General features: G+C 38.1%; 1 protein-coding gene across 5 annotated transcripts in view; it reads left to right on the forward strand.

The window, feature by feature from the left end:
- Positions 1 to 20,953, forward strand: part of WDR20 (WD repeat domain 20) — a 45,499-nt gene that overhangs the window by 15,674 nt on the left and 8,872 nt on the right. For 2 of the 5 annotated variants that reach the window (XM_082282804.1, XM_082282807.1), the window contains exons 2-3: positions 12,079 to 12,261; positions 16,464 to 17,741. In XM_082282804.1, coding sequence (XP_082138930.1) covers positions 12,079 to 12,261; positions 16,464 to 17,741 — 1,461 coding nt within the window. Of the gene's footprint in view, positions 1 to 12,078; positions 12,262 to 16,463; positions 20,903 to 20,953 lie in introns of all 5 variants that reach the window. The other 3 variants (XR_014226445.1, XM_082282805.1, XM_082282806.1) reach the window with 3 other exon arrangements.

The raw sequence follows: 20,953 nt of genomic DNA on the forward strand, positions 1-20,953 counted from the left end.
GAAAGGAGTGTGTGATTTTAATTTTCTGAGCCCAGCAGTCAGTAAATATCCTTTTAGTCACATTAAAAGGAAGAAGAGAGGAAAGAAGGGAGAGGATAAATAATACAAAACCTTCCCTGGATGTATGAGACATTACCAGATCTCCCACAAATCCCAATCATGCAAAATTTACTATTAATTTAGAGGGATCCTGCTTTTTGACCAGCCCTGCTGTAAGCAGTTAGTAATAGTTGAACTGCAGAATGAAAATACTGCGGCATGATAGGCTGCAGACCCTAAGGGAAGTACAGAGTAAGTTTTACTGAGAGACAGAATGTTTCCACCAGAAGCCTCTTAGGGCTGAGCCAGATGAACAGAGTGAAGAAAATTTATTTTTAGTGATACAAATCCAGCTCTCTGTGTGGTACCCAGTGAGGTCACCTTACTGGCTTTCACATCAGGAGAGGAAATGACTGTAAGAGACTGAGGAGCTGGAGGCAGTAATGTTTAGTGAAAAAATGGATGTACAGCTCACTTGGCAGATGTCATGGAAAGAGCAGGAGATGTTTAGTGGTAACTAAATGGATGCTAGAGTATCTCAGTAGTTTTGAGGGGAAGCTTTAGGAGGGGATTTTGTATTTTGTGTATTCTTGGAGGTGGTTTTCTATATTCTAAGTCTCCGTTTGTATAGCAGGCATTGAAGGTCAGAACTATTTCATCCTGTCTTTAACCATGAGAAGAGTAAAGGATGATATTTTCTGAACTGTAACATCAGGTAATGCTGTGTGCATTAATTGATTACAAAAAGACGTGACCAGGCAGCCCTTACCTTTTTTTTTTAAATTCCTATGGTGTAGTGAGACTGAAAATGATGACCAGTAAGCCTGCTTTTTTTTCTGGTTTTTCTAATCTGTTTTTTACTTTTATATAAAATTTTACTATGCTGAGGTATTTGATAGGTTTTACAGGAATTGGAAAAGATTCTGTGTGCTTAAAACATGTTTTCTCATGATTCTATTCGAGAGAAATGTTTGAAGAAAGATCTTTCTTCAAAATGGAAACTAAAAGGAGCAAGCAGCTGTGCTTTGGCTTTGCCCTGCTAGTGTTAATCCTAGAACTTCAACTTAGCCAGTTACCTGGCCCCTCTTGCACTGGAACAGAACAGTTTTCCACCAAGGGAACAAGCTTTAATGCAGGAAACAGTCTTTCTCATTCAAATGTACTCTTGGAGCAAATTTTCCTTTCTGATGTGCATTCAAACTCTTCATTCACAGGGGAGAAAATAGTGTCAGATAGAGACTGCTGTTCTAGTGTAGCTCCTTATAAATTGAATATACTCCTTTCCTCACATCTGAGTGCATTCTCTTTATTTGGTAGCTTTTAATGTACATCTTTGGCAGAGAAGTTTCCCTATTACCCTGCCATTTTAAACATCAGCAAAAATCCTTTAAGGTTTGTAGTATATGGTGGTTCTCCAGTATGAGAATGGCTGCTTCACTCTTTGGAGTACTTTAGGATGTTAATGTATCTTGATCAATATGCAATGCTAAACAGTTAAATGGAATTTCAAATAGAGGCTCAGGCTGCTTGGTTACCATGGCAGACACAGTAGGAAATTCATGCCAAAGTTTGGAAACTAAGATACACAAAAGAAAACTTATAAACGGAAATAATCACTTTGGAGAGCAAATATACTTGTTTATATTTTATTAGAGTCTGCTTCCCAAAGAATACAGTTTTAAAATCCTATTTTATCAAGCAAATCTTAATTGCCAGTCCAGAGTTTTGCACAAAGGAGGCAATATTCACAAGCAGGGAAGAGTGAGATTCTTTGTTGGCTTGCCCTCTAACTGTAAGAGCATTGAGTGAATAGAGTAGCCTCTTGGAGACAGAGGAATTGAATTGCTTAAGTACTGTAATCAAGGTTGACATATTTTCAGTGTACACTGCCTTGTTTCACAGATGACTCAGATACACTCGTCTCTCTAAAATTTGTCTGTGTTAGTGACTGTATGTATGTTAGATCATGTATGTATGATGTGTATATATATATGATCTCTATATATTTAATGGTTTGTCTATGTTCCTGGTTGCATATATATCCTTTAATTACTTGTGTATGTTGAAGATCTTGCCATATTTAATTCACTTTCCCACAGTTGTCTTAAGGCTTGCTACCTGTAACCAAGATCTATATGTGACTATTTTAATGGGGTGATTTTCAGTTTGATAGGTTCCCTGTGTAATTAGCTGTCTGTGAACACAATATTTGGGACTGCAGTCCTGTCAGGGTGTTGTGGCAAAATCTGATCCTGTTGCATGTGACTTGCTGTACAGTTTTCCATAGGTGTGGTCACATGCAAATCATGCAGTTATTTTTCTCTTTCTGAATGTAAATTAGTATGTTTATTTCCATGTATCTTCTCCAAAGTCTTATCCCCCAAAGGGGAAGCTGTTGCACAGAAAGGCCAATCTGTGGCTTGAGGGAGATGTTACTTTTAAAGACTTCCTGAAGATCGAGGTTAGAGCTCGAGTTGGGCATTGCAATTATGAGCACCTACCCTAACACGTGACTCTACCATATCACTTTATGCATTGCATAACCTGGATTGGAGATTATGGTAGACAGTTGGAGGCTCAGGGAAAGCAGTTTAGGTTATTATTAAGAAACTATGATGAATTTGCCTCTGTCTTTATTATACACGGTCTCTTGGGAAGGGAGGCTTGATGTCATTATAACTGGGAAGTAGTGGTACTGGAACACGAAATGTTGGAGGTGATGGAACAAACAGTTTATTAAATGGTGTTCAGGAGTTCTTGTTGTTAACAGTAACTGTTATATTGAATTACAGGTTAGTCTGCTTTTTGCTGACCTCTTTTAGAAGGACTTACTGAGCACTTTATAATTAAAACAAAAGTAGAACGTGAAAACATCTGGAAGATTATGCTAGGGCTTAACTCAAAGGAAAATAAGAATTTGGAGGCCACAGGAAGAGAAGAATTGTGCCACTGATTAGCCACAGTAAATAAAACTGTTTCATCCCACTAAGTTTAACATATGGTAATTTATAGTTCTATGGTAGATCTGTAACTTCAGGAAAAGAAGTAGAAGGGGAAAAGCAGCAGAAGTGGAAAGTGGACTGATGTGACTGACTAACTGGCAAGAGGCAACTGTAGGAAACTTGGGAGATGCAGCTAGGCTACTTGAATGTATGTGTTCCCACTAACCTCTTGGTAGCATGCAGTGGAGGAAGGTATTTGAGTCAGTTTGGAGGCACTACACAAAAAGAGGGGATTGATGTTGGTGATTGACTTAACTGATCAGTACTTGAGTTCTAATAAATACCTATTTAAGAAATGGAATGGAGAAGAATGTTAGAAACAAGAACTGAATAAATCATATTGCATTGTATAAATCAGTAGGTCCATCTCTTCATACAGGTCTATAAAAGTGTATTATTACAGAGCTACTTAGAGAAGTGGTGAAAATTGTGACATCTGAAAACTTTTGTGTAAATACTGAGGACAGGACTGCTTATTCTAGTAATCAGTGTAAGTGCTATGTGTATAAGGAATGTTAGACATCATTGTCTCTTCCTGGGTACAAGACTGTGTTCAGCAAAAATCAGAGGGGAGCAAAATTCAGAACTGACACTTTTTTCCACATGTTAACTTACCAGGGTACCTTGCTTCGATTGTATAAGTGAATAATGAACAGGAAGTGGGAGTTAAAATCTGGCAATATTTGCAATTCCATACAGTAGTTAATGCAAAAAAAAAAAAAAAAAAATCCGTAAGGGTTATTAAACTTCCATATTTGCAATTTAAATGGCTTTATGAAAGAAATCTAGGATGGACAATATTCCATTAATGCAGCTGACTTCATGAGTTTACTTCTGGAACATGTATCTACCACTGTTGAAGAAATGGTAATGGAGTAAAAAGTCGCGGAGAAGAAGTCCAGTTTGGAGTCCATGATTATGAAGTATGTATTTGCTATGACTTGTTAAATCTGTGTCTTAATTTTTAAGCCAGTGAGGGGGAGACCAGTATAAAATATGACCTGTCACCCATGGTTTTTAAATAGCCCTGAGAGATCGTTATTTTGAACTTAAAACTGCACAGTGAGATCTCTTTCTTATATATGTTCTTAAAAAGAGCTGAGTAGGGGGAGAAGAGGAGGAAGGTGTCTGCATCACATGCACAACATACGTGATTCTGAATTAGGTTTCTGCTGGAGAGGTTTTTATCCAGCAGGCTGAGTTACAGTTGAGGAAAAAAAGACCAGGCACTGGGGAGAGACAATAATGCTGATATCACAGCTTCTTCTCCCTTCTTCCTATTAAAAAGAAGGCAACTAATTGCTTAAACCAAAATAGAACATCTAATTCAGTTCATGTCTGTTGGGAATGTGTGATACAGTGACTTTATTCAGAGTTGTTTGAGTTTAACCAGTCTGTTTACAGATTTAGTGTGACCAAACACATAACACTGGAGTCATAGTCTCAATTTTTATCTGAGTTGATCATGTCATTAACTGGCACCTGCAATGAGGGGAACTTTGCAAAAGGAACTGTGGATACCTCTTTTGTTAGCTCTTCTTCAGTATAGGTTTCTGAGGGATTGTTTAGAGGCTCATACATTCTTTTTGTCTCGTAGTAAAGCAGTGTTGTGCAAAGTGTGTAATTTAAGTGCTTTTAGTGAGCAAAGGGAGCAGGTTTTCTTCTGCAGGTGTAATAAATAATAAATAATTGACTTTGTTAAATATGGAGAAAGAAACAGCTTTTGAAAAGTTACAGTGTTACATCACTTGCCTGAACTTTAGTGGTTTCATTATAGTGCAGCTGAAGATTGCTGGAGTAGCGCTTCCAGTCGACTTTGTGCAGTGGGCAAGCTGTTTGGTTTCTTTTGGAGATGCTAAGCTCTCAGACCTTCTCAGGACTGACCAGGACAGGCTCAGGAGAGCTGTGTCATGATCAGTTCATTAGAACAATTTGGGTCTGACCTGGCTCTTTGAACAGCACTGTCCCAAGTTGTGTTTTGGTCTTCCACTCAAAAGAAGCAGTGTCAGCATGGGTGAAAATTTTACCAAGTAAGTAACGCCTTGAATTGAAGATGCATGAAGTTTCTAAAGGAACAGCTTCAGGGACTTCAGACCTCTGTTGGGTTGTGACAGGTGGAAGCAACAGCAGTGTCTGTGCTCAGAAGACAGGGGGATTTTTGTGTGGAGGGGTTCAAAACCTTGTTTCAACATCCCTTAGCCTTCCTGGCCTGCAGTAGTTCAAATGTGTTAATATTCCTGTACTGTTTTAGTTCCCTTTGCTCAGTCTTGTAAACAAAGAGTAAATTGATGCTGTATACACCTGTGAAGTGAATGGGGACTTGCAAACAATTTTTTTTTCTTTTTGAGTGTGCTGTTCTGGGGTTTTGAACACTTTTTAAAAATAAAAATATGTACTTTTTTTAGAATTATTGGTAGACTAGTGCTTTCACCTTAGACGACTTCCAAAAGAATGTGCTGATCTATACTGTAATCACAGAAATGTTTTGGTTTATAGCCTTACTAAAATGGAGTTAACATTGTTATGGTATGCTGTAAATCAAACAGTCCTTTATGCGTGTTCTTTATGGTGTTCACATCTACTTTCTTGATCTTGCCAATTATATAGCCATCAGTTCAGTTAATAGGACATAGATTTATTTCAAACCAGTGCATGCTCTTTGCTCTGTTTGAGTGCTTAGAGTAATTCTTCTGGAAACAGAATATGATTATTTTATTGGATCCTTCAGAAAACTGCACTGATCTCTGCCTAAATATGGATTTATGTCCAGTTATCTGGATTAGAGCTTTTCTGTAAATGTAAGTGGTCATAGTTGTCAGCTGTATGAATAAATGCTTAAATCTTGTTAAGTAATGTTTTTCTCCTTTCAAAAGTCACGTGTGTGTCGTATGGCCCCAAGTGGGAATTAAATCTAGAAGGGAGAAGAATATCAAGTAGCTTCTCAAATTTGCAAGCAGCTTTGTACAAAATTGATCTTTAAGACTTTGTTATGGATGATTTGTGTGGCAGACTTGAAAAAAATTAGGTTAAATAAAATTACTTTGTGTCCGTGTTTTACGAGCAGAGCTGTTCTTACAGAGTATCCTAGAAACTATCACATGCCTTAAGTGTTCCTTTTCAGCATTTAATCAAGTGCTTTGTAACTTGTAAAAAACCTTCTGCAAAGATACAGGAACCCATTTATGAGGAACAGTACTGCGAGTGGCAAGCTATTGATGCTTCAATTCATGGAGTTGAAAGATCAGCTAAATTTTAAATGCAGAACTAAAAATAATATTTTTATTGATGTTTAGAAATGTGACTTTAATATAAAGCAGGTGCATTGAATGCAGTATAAAGACCTAAAATTTCCTTAGCATTAATGGCTTTGCAAGGCTCAGGAGACATTTAAAACTACTCTGTGTACACACACAACACCTATTATGCAACCCTTGAAACTAAGCACATCACTCAGGTATGGAAAAAGCAGCTCTTATTTATTTAAGAAACTATCCTTACATTTAAGAAACCTATTGTCGCTATAAATAGGGCAACTTTACAAATGGTGATTGTCTACTGGCTTTTATTGAATCCTGAAGAGAATTCTAAATTTTTATTTTCTTTTTGCTTTCTAAGTGAAAGATGAGAAGCTTTTAAACTATTTTTTCTGGGGGGCTTCTGAAGTGAACTTGTGTTGACTTGTACACTACCTGAAAGGTTTGTGAATAGGAAGGGATGCTGGAACTGATGTGAGTTCTTGCCAGACTTTAAACTTTTTGCTGAGAAAGCCAAGTCAGCAGTCTGTCAGCTTACGTGCAGTTATATTTGTAGAAGCCAGTTTGCTACTGACAGGCTGTGGCACTGTCAGCTGCACTGAAGAGTGTTTTGTTAGGGCTTTATACTTGCAGGAAGTGTTGCCTGTTGTGTATTTTATACAAACTAAGCAGAACTCTTGCCCTACATCAGTGGTTTTTATAGGGAAGGACAACCAACTTGTTCCTGGAGATTTTTTTGCTTCCTGAAGTGCCTTTAAGATGCAAACCAGACCTGTTAAGTAAGCTGGGAGTGGCCCTGTTGCTGCTGCTTTGGTTGATCCTAAGCTTAGGATTCCAGGGCTATTCAGGTTGGAAGGGACCTCTGAGAGTCTCCAGTCTAACCTGGCCAAAGCAGGGTCAGCTGTGAGATCAGACCAGCTTGAAACAACAGTAATGTAACTACAAATTATTCTGTTGCTAATATTAAGTGATCTGTATTTGGGATATAAAACCAAAAAATCTGGAAATCTACTCCTTTGGTAATAAAGTAATTAGAGAAATTTCCAGTGTGAAGTATTGACGCTGGTATTTCTGGCAGAAATTTGTGTACAGAAACAAGGAACAGAGTTGGCCAGAAAATTCTACAGAATTACTCCACTTTCTTGTGTTCCTCAGCGTTCTCTGTCCTTCGTCTAGCTCTGCAGGAAGGAGAGACATGGAGGAAAAATAAACAAGTTTAATTTTCCTTGTCCTTGCTAATGCAGTGAGCAAGTCAGGTAGGGCTCTGTCCTGTTCACAGGAGAATCTGTAAAGCAAAGGGCTGCAGCAAGGGTTGCCTTGCCTCTTTTTTCAGCTAAGTTTTAAAGCGCATCTGTGAAGTTCAAAGAAATTCAGTTAGTAATAATTCTAAGAGTTGATTTCTTCTGTTACTTGTACAGCATTATAGCAAGCACAGCTTTCTCAAATTGTTCTGTTTCTAGACCAGGGACCGTTAAATCCCTGGACAGCAAGGTGTGGAAGAGATAGCAGGTTACAGGCAATCAGTTGTGAATTCCAAGCTCCAGAAATACTGAGGAAATTGTTTTCAAAAGTACATCATCTTGGTTCTGTGTCTTCTCTTTTATTGTGCACTAGAGCTGTACATACATAGCCAATCTGTAATCTGCTGTTCAAGATCAATTAATTCTCTGGACAAGAGAGATTTTTGTAAGAGGATTTTTTGGCAGTAAAATTTCTATTAAATGTTTGCCTTCAATATTCTCAATCTCACAGCTATGACCCGTTGAAAGCCAGTCTCCTGGCAAATGTAGTATTAAATACTATTAAGTATCTAAAGGAAACCTTTAATGAATACAGTTGAAATTACCTGAAATAAACTAATAAAGTAATTAATTTAATATCTTGGCAATGTTTTCAGCTTGGAAAGAATTGTAACATATATGACACATTTCATTCAAGTAAAATTGCAGAAAGCTGCAAATATAAGTTAGGAAAAGAAAAGATACAGTAAGAAATAACAGCGTCAAGGAGTGTGATTAAATGCTGACTTAAAATAATGTGATTCACTGTTTAGGCAATCTTATTATGAAAGCTCCAAGTCTAGGATCAATAAAATAAATTTTGGATAGATATTAATCTTTGGCTTTGACCTTAGAATTACGTGCAGCTACAGAACCAAGGTTATTGATGTCCATCCTAATCAGACATCAGAATCTTAGATATTTGCTTCAGACTAAGTTACCTGGTTTTGGTTGGGTTTTTTCTGCCATTTTCTTCTTAATGTTTGTGCAGTTAAAGCTGTGATTAATATGTTCCATTTGACTGCCCTTCTACTGGAAGTCATGAATCCAGGGTGAATAGGCTACTGTTAGACTGTTAGATGAATTTTTTTCCCCTCCCTCCCTCCTCAGCAGAGTGGCAGTAATTTTGCTAAAATAGTGTGCTGTGAGAATTAACTAAATGAGACTAGGAAGTCCCCCAAACAGTTACATGGCTCATGTTTTATTTCTAGAGTATGAATTCATCACAAAAACCTAAATGTTCAGTTTTTCTTCTGTGAGTGTGAGGTTCTCTTAAGGTAGAGTTTTAATCTGTCCAGAGACAGGACCTGGAAGCTGTTGATGCCCAAGGAATACCAATTTTGTTCAGCTGTGTCACTGGCACTCTACAGGTGTGCGAGGTTCCTGTTGTTGCCTAAAAACTGTTATTCCATGTCCCTTTGCCTGGGGGGTATTTGCAGTACTCGCTGTTTGTTGGAAGGAACAGACTTTTAGCACAGGTATCAGCTGGCCAAGGTGCCAGTACCAGAGCCTTGATTAGCTGGGATATACTTCAAGGCTTGTACAGGTAAGGGATGATGGTCTTGATTCCTTCCCTTGCATCAGCTGCCCCATTCTGCTTTCAGTCATGATTACTGAAAGTGTTGCTCTCATCATGAATCATCCACAATTGAGTAAGTTTTCAAAGTGGACAGGCTGGAATAGTGCTGAGTGTTTTTCAGAAGAAAATTTTAAAGGCATTGGGACAGGAAGTGTGCAAATAGCTTGCTGCCAGCTGCCATGGGGAGGGTGCCTGCTCTGTGCTTTTAGCCTCCATGTCTGGCAACACTTAGTCCCAAGATCTTTCTGGGTTTTTTTAAAGTACATCACCATTCTTCTAAGACGGGGGCAGTTCATATCACCTTGTTCAGTAAAGAGCATCAAATCCTAGGATTTGACAGTTTTTTATGGACTCAGATCTCATGTAAAAGCTTTTCTCTTGAGAATCACATCTTGCACAAAATAGCAAATGGGCTTAGTGGTGAGCTAATGAAACGCCGAGTCCCAGGCAAGATTGAATTTTATGAGTAAGCACTTTTCTTGTTCATAGCAAAATCCGATAGCAACCTTCAACCTTGCAGAAATAAAGAAAATGTCTCCTAGTTCCTGTGCCCATTGATTCTACTCTCTTTCAGTTAAGAGAGATCTAGACCAAAGCAGTACTTCAGTGCTTGTAGATTTGACTTATCTCCATGAGACAACTGTGCTATAACTGAAAGCAGTAGCTGCATGTAAATAAAAGGCATGGCATCCCTATCAATAGAAGCCTGGTTAATTCTGAGTTGAATTAGTTTATTTATACTTCATTAAGTTCTGACAGCTTTTCACTGCCATCAGGTTCCCAGAGAACAGCTAGAATAAGCACAGTGAAGTCTGTGCTTAGATTTATCAGAATTTCATGTCTTGCTGGGTCTGTTACCACACAATTTCATGAGATGGGGAACTTCATTCACACCAAAGTTGTTGGGCAACAAAAACAAAAGTTAGTGATGTAAAACCTCACCCAGACAGAAGAGCAAGGTAATAGTTTGAACATAGCCACCTATTGACTCTGCTGTTTAAAGGGACAGTGAAGATTCAGAAGAACATGGTAATGCCTGTGTCGTCTGCTGGCTGGGAGAGTCTGTGCTTCTCTCATCATTCAGTATGATTCAGACCAAGTTTACTTTAGAAGGGATCTTCATTCTTGGGCATTGAGTCCTGCTGCAACTTTTGTCCAGAGGACAGAACCTTGAGTCTCATAGGTTTGCTCTAATTCCCTATTTATTTGCAGTATGGAGGATGCATCTATGTGTTTGTGTAGCTTGCTCTTCCATATAGAAATGCTACCCCAATTCTGAGAGTTCTCTCTTGACATCACTTGTTTTGTAGTGATACAGGACAATGGAATGTTACACAGTCTAAGACCTAACAGCAAGGCCTTTAGGATTTGATCTTCCAGCTTCGAATCCCAGATTTGCATCAGCCTGGGAATGCTCTGTGGCAGGCATGCACATTATCCTGCCATCTCCCAGTAGAATAGTATTCTATTTAATTTCTCCTTGAAGAGGTATTGGTAATACTCTTTTCTAGCTTATAATGGATCTCTGGACTCTGGGGAGTAACTTTTTAGTCTGCTGACTTAAGAAATTGTAATACATCATTTCATTTTGGAGTTTTTAATCAAGAGGCCATACACCTGATTAAACTGGTTTATAATACATGCTGCAAAACATAAGTGCAACTTTAATATTGTGTATATATGCTTATCATGCATATCCTGTAGTTAAATTTGCCTTGGAAATGGCTCACCTGTGTAGCTAGTTAGGATTTTTCCCTACTGACAGGTCTAGTTTCTCTTGGAATAACTATATGAATACCAAAGATCTGCTGCTCTTCAGACCTTGTCCTCTTAAGGTTTAATACTCTGGAGCAATTCTATTTTATGTGAAGCTTGTTTACTTTCTCTTTTATTGCTGGCCTGATTTTCTCTGACTAAATATACTGAAAAAGTAGATATCAAATTAGAATTCGAGCCCCAAATCACAGCTACATCTGAGGCCTGTAATACTGTTGAGTATCTGCAGCTTTCTAATTACAGACTCTGAACCTAGTAAATAGGGAGGTTAAAAAACAAGGTTGAACCTGATGTATGATCTTGCATATTAAATGTGTGGGGTTTAATCTCTGGATGATGAAAGATTTAGTTGTCTGTTCAGAAGTGATACGGGGATAAACATGGGTGACACAACTGAGAGGGCATTTTAAATTGCTTTTCTGTTCCTTTTGATTCTTCTGACACTTAGTGCTAGATCTTAATTTGTTTATATTGAAATTCCTCAGTTTTGTTAGCACTTATTTTGTCTGAGTTATATTTGAATTCTGTTTTCAGAAGCAAATTACTTTGTAGCTCAGTGGTGTAAAGTGTATTTTATAATCAAAGTATCAGTATCTTGAGTCACTGTTCCTAGAAAATGCTCTCCTAGGAGCTGGTTGATCATTTTTTGTGATTATGGAGAACAATATCATTTGTTTGCCTGTTGTTAAAAGATAGACTTACAGTTCAAGAATTGTGTGATTGAGAATATGGTATTTTTAATGCAAAATTGCTTGTACTCAATACTGAGAAAGTGCTACTAGAAAAGTAGGATATACCTTGTCTCTGTGATGGCTCTTGTGGCAGGAGAAGCCTTGTGGTATCTTGAGGGCTCACAGGAACCTTCGTGCTACTGAGTGGTTGTCATTGGTTTGTCACATGCTGTAGGTGCAAAGGCAAGGGCAGGTGTAGTTTGTAGCAAATGAGAAAACCACAAATATTGCGTAATACAAAGAGAGAAACATTTTGATAAGATCTTGGATGTCTTTCATAAATGCAGAGCTGCTTTTTAAAAGTAGGGTTTTGTGATTGCATAAATTGTTGTGTAGTATAAACATTATTTTCAAATAGATGTGGTTATGTGCACATATTGTGATAAACTGTCTGAATTCTGTTTGCTCTCTTTGCAGGCTGCGGACTTGAGTAAACCGATAGACAAAAGGATATACAAAGGAACACAGCCTACATGCCATGACTTCAATCACTTAACAGCCACAGCAGAAAGTGTGTCTCTTCTAGTGGGCTTCTCTGCAGGCCAGGTCCAACTTATAGACCCTATTAAAAAAGAAACTAGCAAATTATTTAATGAGGAAGTAAGTGGAAATCTTAATATTGTTGCATGCAATGTATCTGTCATATTGAAGTTCCTAGATTTTCAAAGTTCAGTAGATGTGGCTCCATTTTCCTGTGTAGCTTATTGTTCAGTCACTGCCTTTGTTTTTCAGCTGTTCCATTGGCTTGGCATGCTTACACAAAAATGGTATTCATCTTGAAAAGATAAAGGCATCTTGTGGGGTTTAAGAGTAAAAATTAGAATTTTCTAGTTTGGGTAATACTGTAAGTAGAGTTGATGGCTGTTTACTGATGGAAGTAAGGTCTACAAATCTAAATGTTGCTGTGTGTGCTCTGAATTTAGTTGTTTCTGAGGCATCTGGTTGCCAGTGAAGAAGACTTTTAAGCCCCTATTTAACAATATATTATAGTTAAAAATACAAATTTTTATGGTCAGGACATTACAGCAGAGACTGCCTATATCAAGTATTCCTAAAGGCTTGCTTGGATAAGAGTAGGATATAAAGCTGAGCGCACAGAAGAAGCTGAGGGCTTATGAGGTCTTGGCCATGTGATGTTTGGAAGGAAATTCACCCTCTGCTTTTTCTGCTGCAATGCAATAAGGAAAGATAGAAGGAGTACTATGGGGGGCACTAATGCCAAGTTACAGGACCATTGGCTCTCAATATCTGGTAGCATTGACATTTTTAGAAGAGTAAGTGTCCAGATGCTAATAAGGAAAGGAATCTGGTAAGTGGGACAACTTACGACAGCATTTTCTGCAGGGGATAAGCTATGGGAATTTGGGTGGTCTAGGGGAGGTGATTTTCTTTTGGGGGTTGTTCTTTTGCTCCTTTTTTGTTTTAATCCAGCTGTATAGAGATGTTTGCAGGTCCCTTGGTTGGTTTTTGTTTGTTTTCTTTTTTGAAATTTCAAATCTGTATTAGAACCTTAAAAATGAAGTTAAAACTTGCTCAGCTTTCAAAGTATACCTTTCCCGCCTCAGAGAGATGTGTTGCCTTGCTCCTTCCTTATGCAAAGATTGAAGTATTGTTCTCACTGGGGATGTTTTATAATTAGATTTAATTCCTCCTCAGCTTTCTAAAAGTAGCTACATATAGATCAGAAGAGGAGCCTTTTTCTTCCTACCTGGCCTTGTCCCGACTGCTCTCTCTCTGCTTGTGTTGAGTGGGAAACAGTGCTAGAGAATCTTTCAATGAATCTTTTGTCTGTTGGTAGTTGAAATGTTAATTTTAGCATTGTCCTACCACTCCCCAACCTCCCTCCCCCCCCAAATAGTCTAATTTATTCTTGTATGATAATATTGTAAGTATTAGGAAGAGTAGCAGACATACTCTAAACAGCTGGTTTCATATCACAGAGTAGTTCCCACTCCTGTAGCTGAATTATAGTTCCTTTGAGAAAAACCAGTTCATTTGCTTCAAGATGAAGGTGCCTGTTGGGTTTTGAATATATTGAGTTTAGATGGTGTTTAAGAATAACCATAGGCATAAGGTGGTCTGAATGAGTTTTTACATTGTTCTACAGATCTAGCACTCATGCCAGAGGTAATAGGATTCACCACCTGTCCTGTGAGTAATTTGGTGCTTCAGTTAGCCCAGAGCTCTGCTTTGACTATCAGTTGTGGTAGAGCAATCAGAGTAGCAATGAGAATATATGACATACATGAAATAAATCAACCTGTTGTGATAGGTTATGTTGAACATAAAATGCAATAGCCCTAGCATAGTCTTAACTTGTTACTCATTTTTGTTAATTCTACTGATGTAGAAGATGATAGGGACTTTAAAGGCTGAGGTGAGTGATAGATACTGTGCAGTGGCTGCCTACATAAATCCATCTGTATCCACAGTGGTACTCCTTCCAGCTGTGTCAAACTAGTGATATTTTCTTACTCCCCAAACCAGCCAAGTATACCTCACAGATCCAGTTGTTTCCAGGCGGTAGTTGGTTATTATCAAACAACCCAGTGCTCTTTCATCTTATTTTTAATCCTTTCTAAAACTTAAACTGAAGCCTTAAGGTGCAATTTTTTTCCTAATAAACTTGTCCTGTATCTTTGTTGCCAAAGCTGTGTCAGACCTTAATGCAAATTCTTTGATTGCCTCAGATTTTTCAGTCCTTTGTGGCCTGCACCTGTAACTTTGTCCCTTCAAGTTCTTCATAACATGACCAAGATAACCTTGGCTCGTGTTTCTGACCGGTGACTGAAGCTTCTTCACTTACTATTCTTCCATCAAACTGAACATAAGCTCTTTATCCCACCTCTCTCACTTGATTTGGTGATACTGCATTCAGTCCATTCTTGTAATGCATTTGCTGCTCCTACTGGCTGCAGGTCTGGATTTGTTATGCTGCAGAACTTTGTGAGCCCAGTTGAAAGCTTTTAAAACTCCTGAAAGTTGTAACTTTAGAGTTTTAATCTTGAAAAGGGGATGTGTTGTAGTTACTTGTACTTGTCAGGTTAAAGTCCCTCTGCATCTTGTCTCCTTGAGCTGATCTGTTCTCATTGCAAATGGTAACCTCTTTTTCACAGCGTCCTTGAAGTAAAGATCAGGTTTGCAGGGTTTCTTTGCAGTATTTAGGATCATGTAGCCTTGCATGGTTATGGACATAAAGTGCCATTTCTGGTATAAAAGTTGAGCAGGTGCTGTTATGAGTAGAGGTTGTATGTCAGATTGAGGTGCTTTAATAGAAGAGAACAAGAAACTTTGCTTTTGTTGCCATGTTGGTGATGAGAAGACTGTTGCCTACAGGAAACCAGTGGGCTGGTGTTCCCTGTCCATGTTCTCCTGGTGTGTGCCAGGTAACTTTCTCTCTAATGTTTATGATACCATCGTTATTGAGATGTGCATAATATATATCAGTGAATACATGACAAACTAGTTAATATATCACAACAGAATCATAGACTATATTATTTTAAAGCTACCCCATTTGAGGGAACTTTGCCATATTTAGTTACACCTTTCAGCTCTCAAATACAGCATGGCTGTTTTGACCAATGAGAAATTACAGGAGAGAGACTTTCTGGTTTTACTCTGAGGTTGACAGCAGCAGAAGTGTAATTTAAAATGGCCAGGTGCTGCTTTCCAGTGACAGTTCCAGAACAGGTAACAGTTGATGTATTGTCCCTTAGTTTGAGGATTTTGTGTGTGATAAACAGCCCAGCAAGGTTTTGAGGGGGTTCTTTTTTCTTTGATTTTAGGGCTTTTGTAACTTGTTCTGGTATTCCTTAGGCTCTATATTTGCACTCTTGCCTTTTGTGTAGCTCAGCTCTTCTTTCTGCTTATAATCAATATGCCAAATACAAATCTTGAATGTGCTTGTAAAGAATTACTTGTCTGTAAGTTGCAGTTCAGTGGTGCCATGGCCAACGTGGTAAGTTGTGGAAGTCCACCACGACTACAGTAGTCAAAAGAGTCAAACTTTACCTCTCAGTTCTTAGACCATTGAAGACATTATGACCAGGAATGTTTGTTCAATGTGTGCCCATTCTTTTACAATGATGAACTCTACTAAAATGTTTTGCTCTAAAGGAAAGTGCTTAATCAAATGGTAACAGAGTATTGACAGGCCCTTGGCTATTGAAAGAAAAATAATTGGAGGTTGGGGATTCCAAGATGAAAAGTACATGGTGCCTTGTGAATTCACCCAGGCACGTGCATTTACCTACTGACTTTCCAGCCCCATGATAACAGGGTCACTGTGTATGCAGCCTTTGCTTCCTGAATCAGTAAAAGCTGGTAGAGCTTTTTTCAGAGATTGGATTTTATTTGTGATTTCAGATAAAATCAGAGCCTAAATTTACTGTTGTTGATTTGTAACCTGTTTGCTGTATAATACAGATGAGTTAACTGCCTTTTTTCCCTTCAGCTCATTCAGTGTTTTCTTGTTTACTTCTCATGCTCTTAAACCTGCACAAGGAAAGTAAACTGAAGAGCACTGCTTTTAGATTCGTAACAGATTGGCTTGATTGAAGTATGGTCTTTGTGGAATGTGACTGAACCATAATAATAACCTTTGACAGCACTTTGAAAATAATTTCCTCTTTACTGCCTGATAAATTTTTGCAAATACAGTAACATAGTTCCTGTCTAGAAAGTTGAGTTCACTTTATTTGAGTATTGTTCCTCATCCCCCTGCAAGCTCAGATTTACAGTTAATCATGAAAACTTTAATTTTCGGAGTTTCTGATGTGTATCTTCTTTGTTTTTCACAGAGACTAATAGACAAGTCCCGAGTAACCTGTGTAAAATGGGTACCAGGTTCGGAAAGCCTTTTCCTAGTAGCTCATTCCAGTGGCAATATGTACTTGTATAACGTGGAGCACACTTGTGGTACCACAGCCCCGCACTACCAGCTACTTAAACAAGGAGAGAGTTTCGCAGTGCACACTTGCAAGAGTAAATCCACAAGAAACCCTCTGCTTAAATGGACAGTAGGTGAGGGTGCCCTGAATGAATTTGCCTTTTCCCCTGATGGGAAGTTCTTGGCGTGTGTGAGCCAGGATGGTTTTCTTCGTGTGTTTAACTTTGATTCAGTGGAATTGCATGGTACAATGAAAAGCTACTTTGGAGGACTGCTGTGTGTGTGTTGGAGTCCTGATGGGAAATACATAGTGACAGGTGGAGAGGATGACTTGGTGACAGTTTGGTCTTTCATGGACTGTCGAGTTATAGCAAGAGGCCACGGACATAAATCGTGGGTCAGTGTCGTGGCGTTTGATCCATATACCACTAGTGTAGAAGAGAGTGACCCAATGGAATTTAGCGGAAGTGATGAGGATTTCCAAGACCTTCATTTTGGCAGAGATCGAGCAAATAGCACGCAGTCTAGACTATCCAAAAGGAACTCTACAGACAGTCGTCCAGTAAGTGTAACGTATAGATTTGGTTCAGTAGGCCAGGACACACAGCTCTGTTTGTGGGATCTTACAGAAGATATCCTCTTCCCCCACCAACCTCTCTCAAGAGCGAGGACACATACAAATGTCATGAATGCCACAAGTCCACCTTCAGGAAGTGGTGGAACTAACCCAGGAAGTAATGGAAACAGTATCACAACACCTGGAAACTCTGTACCCCCTCCTCTTCCACGGTCTAACAGCCTTCCACACTCTGCAGTCTCAAATGCTGGCAGTAAAAGCAGTGTCATGGATGGTGCCATTGCTTCTGGTGTTAGTAAATTTGCAACCTTATCGCTACACGATCGGAAGGAAAGACACCATGAAAAAGACCACAAGAGAAACCATAGCATGGGACATATATCTAGCAAGAGCAGTGACAAACTGAACCTAGTTACTAAAACCAAAACGGACCCAGCTAAAACTTTGGGAACACCTCTCTGTCCCCGAATGGAAGATGTTCCCTTGTTAGAGCCTCTTATCTGTAAAAAGATAGCACATGAAAGACTGACTGTGTTAATTTTTCTTGAAGACTGTATAGTCACTGCTTGTCAGGAGGGATTTATTTGCACATGGGCAAGGCCTGGTAAAGTGGTAAGTTTTAATCCTTAATGCTGCATCAAAGAACTAGAACTCTGAATAGATAGTTTTCTTGAAATATAATGAATGTTGAATATAAAATTTCTTTATGCTTAATGTAAAAAAAATATCCTCAGAGCCATACTTTTGGATACTGCATGCCATATTTCTGAATGATTTGAAGTGTCTTGGATACAATTATTAAATATAGTTGCCTTCCAGCAGAAGAAATAAATACTGTGCATCTAAACTATTGATCAGTGTTCTTATACTTAAGCATAACCACAATATGGTGAAAGCTATATATGTAAAAATTGAAGTAAAACCTGTCAAACACTAAAGTAATTATAAGCCTTCTAATGTTTTCTACAAAATAAGCACTCCCAATGAGAGTAGCTTATGAAAAGCTGCTGCTTCTAAGTCTAATGAGAAACTTGAGCCTCTGAAAAAATGAAAACCAAAGTGGTTTATTCCTCCATACTTTTCTGTGGTGGCCTGCCATTAATGTGAAACCACTTATTAAAACATCAGCTGTTTTATGCACAGATTTGTGAGCCCTGTACTGACTGTAGTTTATGCTCTTGAATTGTGAATCAGTATTATCAAGGAACTCTAATTTTAGCCAGATTTTGATTTATGTATTTAAGTTGGGGAAAATCTTGCAAGCTTTCTCTCAGTAGTCTCAGTGTTCTGTTCCTGTCAGGTTTGTTAGGCAGCTCAACCACTACAAGCTCGTGCTTTTGATGGCATCTGTTCCATCAGCTGAACCTACATTAGTCTATTACTAGTTTTCACTCTTGTTGTTGATGCACTTGAACACCTATAAAATTTTATTTTTCTTCTGTCCAGTGTACAGATAGCTAAATTTTGACTGAAGCTAAATGTGGTGATTCTTACATTAAAAAGTACTTCGTGCTACAATAGCTCTGCCTGCCAGCAACAGTTCAAAGGAATACAACTATGAAAACGTTTCCAGAGTACATCTGGAAAAAGGACCATTATTTCTGTGAAAATTTCTGAAAGGGGATGTAGATTATCACCTGAAGTAAAAGAAATGATCTGGTAATACCCGAATATTGCCATGTCGAGCAACTTAAATGAAAATGAAATTGTTGTTCGTTAGGTTTTAACCATTTGGTTCATAAATCTGACTTTTGGAGTAGAGGTACTGTATATCTTTAGATACCACATCTTCATTGCTATAAACTTGCAAGTAAAACTCAGTAATTTTTCTTAAAACTGTTTGTATAATGTAGACTTTTTTGAGATCTTACTAAATTTGTCACAACATAGGTATGCATAAAAATCTGTGTCTGCTCTGCATCTTAATGCATATTTAAAGATTGAATCTAAAATCTGAAAGTGAAAACCCCTTTATGGGAGAAGGGAGGAGGGTATTACCTAAAAGTATTTTTTTGCTTGAGAACTACAAACCCAGCATTAATTTAAGGAAAAAAAAAAGCACTTCCTCAAAATAATAAATTTTGAAATGTTTGCTCAAAATGAAAGTCTTAAAGCAGTTATACTTTTGTGACTCAGTGCACTTCACATCTTGTTAATTACAGCAGTGCCTCAGATTGCTATTGTGAGCTACATTATCTTTTTTGTTCTAAAACTCCTTTGCATACTATTAAACACTACACTGTCACATTTATTTTCAGTGGCTGAGGTGGGTTTTGTTAGACTGAGTATAACTTAAATAGTTTTATGTATTGACTTTGATTGGGAATATGACATTTCAAATATTTCAGAGATAAAGTATGCAGTACCAAAAATCAGGATTTATGTATTGGCCAATATGGAAAACTTTAACTACAGGTAAGTAATTTTCATGCTGAAGTTATCATTTTCAGAATTAATATATTGCACACTGATGTAAATGCCATATTCTTTAGGATGTATTTACTTAAGAAATTTTCAGATTAATTTGTTTTTCTGATTTCACTTGCATTTCTAGTGAGCTCACTCTGCTGGTAAAAACTAAATTTTGGTGGCATGTTTACAGGGCTTTGATAGGAAAATACTTGTGCCAGAAGGACGTTATGAGCATCCTTTTTGTTTATAGGAAAGCACTTAATTTTATTTAATGAGAATTGTCAAAGTATAAAACACTCATGGTGATGTCTTTCTTACTGGGTTATATACCATCATTTCTGTTTCACCAGCTGTTTTATCCTAGGATGTCCCATTACTGTGGGCTTTAAAGTTTCTATTTCTAGTCTTCCTTTGACATATGGCTCCCCAAGTGATCTTAAAGCTCCATCACTTTTTTGTCTGCCAACTCTATAGAGTGAAAGCCTCTGAATCTTACTGCTAATTCCATCATTTCCTCAAAAGGCCTTCATTAAATTAATGCCACTGCCAGCCTAAAGAAAGAATTGGATGGAAAAGCAAAGGAGGCTTGCAGTGTCTAATGTAATTTCCACTGAGCCCGTGCTACCTTTCCCTCTCATTTCCAACAGCCATCAAAACACGCTGGATAAGTGGACAGTGTATGACAAGTTCTGATTATTTTTCTGGTTGGGCTTGTGCTGCCCTGAGTGGAAAATAAATCCAGAAGTGTCTCTTCAGCCATGATCCCTATGATAGCCGATAGTGTGTATAGTGCTGACAGTGTCCTGAGAGTTTGTTCATAAATTTTCCAAATTACTGCTTCAGTGCGTACAAAATCATACCTTGAGCTTCCTCACGGGATGTACTGTTCTTGCATTGCACTTCCAGAACTGCTCTGCCAACTCCCAGTCAGTGAGGTGAAGTGAATGGCAAAATTCAATTAGAAACAAGTTGGACGAGGCTCAGGGTTCATTAGTTTCAATTTTTTTTTTTTTTTTTTTTTTTGTTAGCTAGTTTCTCTGAAAGAAGCTTCAGGGCAGTAAGAAAAATAGGTTGCCTTAACAAGAGTATGAACTTTTCTTCTCAACATGGTGACAATTAGCTGTCATCTCTCACCCCTGTCTTTCCCAGGCCCTGATGGGAAACCTTAATGGGATTACAGAACTGTTGGATTAATCTGAAAACACAGGAAAAGAGTTAGGAAGGAACAAAAATAACTATATTGCGCTGTCTTTGTAGCTACGTCAAACTGAGTTACAGGATCTGCAGAAGCAATTAAAAAAACCCAAGAAAACCAACCCACAAAACCACCAAAAACCCAAAGTGGTACTTGGATATGCAAAGTAAGTTTTCTCTGAACTCAGTGGTCAGAGTAACTACTTACGTGATTTCTG

Source organism: Coloeus monedula (assembly GCF_965178545.1).
Source record: "Coloeus monedula genome assembly, chromosome: 6".
NCBI lineage: Eukaryota > Metazoa > Chordata > Aves > Passeriformes > Corvidae > Coloeus > Coloeus monedula.